This window comes from Echinops telfairi, unplaced genomic scaffold, assembly GCF_000313985.2.
Source record: "Echinops telfairi isolate 266 unplaced genomic scaffold, ASM31398v2 ScPeMD7_4225;HRSCAF=4972, whole genome shotgun sequence".
Classification (NCBI taxonomy): Eukaryota; Metazoa; Chordata; class Mammalia; order Afrosoricida; family Tenrecidae; genus Echinops; species Echinops telfairi.
In genome coordinates, this window is record NW_022108124.1 from 13,601,107 (window position 1) to 13,602,630 (window position 1,524).

At 50.5% G+C, this 1,524-nt stretch overlaps 1 protein-coding gene across 1 annotated transcript; it reads left to right on the forward strand.

Moving 5' to 3' along the window:
- Window positions 1-369: 369 nt before the first annotated feature.
- CCR8 (C-C motif chemokine receptor 8) lies at window positions 370-1,458 on the forward strand. Its single transcript, XM_004708565.2, has one exon. It carries the CDS (start codon window positions 391-393, stop codon window positions 1,456-1,458), a length of 1,068 nt encoding a protein of 355 aa, XP_004708622.1. The 5' UTR covers window positions 370-390.
- Window positions 1,459-1,524: the final 66 nt, after the last annotated feature.

Below are 1,524 nucleotides of genomic sequence, written 5' to 3' on the forward strand. Positions count from 1 at the left end.
TGGGGGGAAACTAGAGTGATGCGTGCCAAACGATGTGAGAAGGTACCCCTGGAAAGTGGGGGCACTGTGTACAATTAGAAAGAAACTTTAGCTTAATCTTTTGTTGTTGTTGTTTAGCTTAATCTTTTATTGTATACAAACAAAAGAAAGCACAAAAATTAATACATGTGATTTCCTTGAAAAACAAACTATATGTTTTTAAGAAGAACAAAGAACCGTAAGCAAATCTGGTCTACAAATAATTCTAGGTGGTAGAACTACAGGCACTGAAGTGGTCGTTGTGTTGTTTAGCTTTTCTCATCAAATGACGCCCCCCCCCCCCCATAAAATCTGTGATAAAAGCATTCTAAGGCATGAGTCTCTCCTCTGTAACCAGGTCCTCCTGCCTTGATGGAGTACCCATCCGAGCCCAATGTGACAGCGATCACTGACTACTACTATCCCGATAGCTTGTCAAGCCCTTGTGACGGGGAACTTATCCAGAGAGGCAGCAACTCTCTTCTTGCCATCATTTACTGCCTCCTGTTTGTGTTCAGCCTGCTGGGAAACAGCCTGGTCATCCTGGTTCTGGTCACCTGCAAGAAGCTGAGGAGCATTACGGACGTGTACCTCTTGAACCTGGCCCTGTCGGACCTCCTGTTTGTCTTCTCCTTCCCCTTTCTGACCCACGATAACCTGGACCAGTGGGTATTTGGAATTATCCTATGCAAGATGGTCTCCGGGATTTATTACGTTGGCTTCTTTAGCAGCATGTTCTTCATCACCCTCATGAGTGTGGACAGGTACCTGGCGATTGTCCATGCCGTGTACGCCCTGAAGGTGAGGACTGCCAGGGTGGGCGCAGTCCTGAGCCTCGTGGTGTGGCTGATGGCCATCGCGGCCACCAGCCCGCTGCTGGTGTTTTATCAGGTAGCCTCTGAGGACGGCATTCTACAGTGCCTTTTGTCTTACGATCAGCAGACATTGAAATGGAAGCTCTTCACCTACTTTGAAATTAATATCTTAGGTCTGGTGATCCCCTTCACCATCCTTATCTTCTGCTACGTCAGCATCCTGCACCAGCTGAGGAGCAGCCAAAACCGCAACCGGACCAAGGCCATCCGGCTGGTGCTCCTCGTGGTGGTGGCCTCGTTCCTCTTCTGGATCCCCTTCAACGTGGTCCTCTTTCTCACGTCCCTGCACAACCTGCACGTCTTGGATGGCTGTGTCATGAGCCAGCGGCTGATTTATGCCACCCACGTCACAGAAACCATTTCGTTCGTTCACTGCTGTGTGAACCCTGTCATCTATGCCTTCATGGGCGAGAAGTTTAAGAAACACCTGTCAGAAATCAGTCACAAAGCCTGCGGCCACATCTCCCTCTGGCTAGGGAAGGGCTTCCCCAAGGAGCATTGGGAAAGGTCCTCGTCCTTGCGCCAGCAGTCCTCCCAGTCCTCCAGCGTAGACTACATCCTGTGAGGAGCACCTCCCAGGCAAGCGTGGACCTCACCGCCACGGCTCTTCTCTGTCCGATTCTGAGGCTGC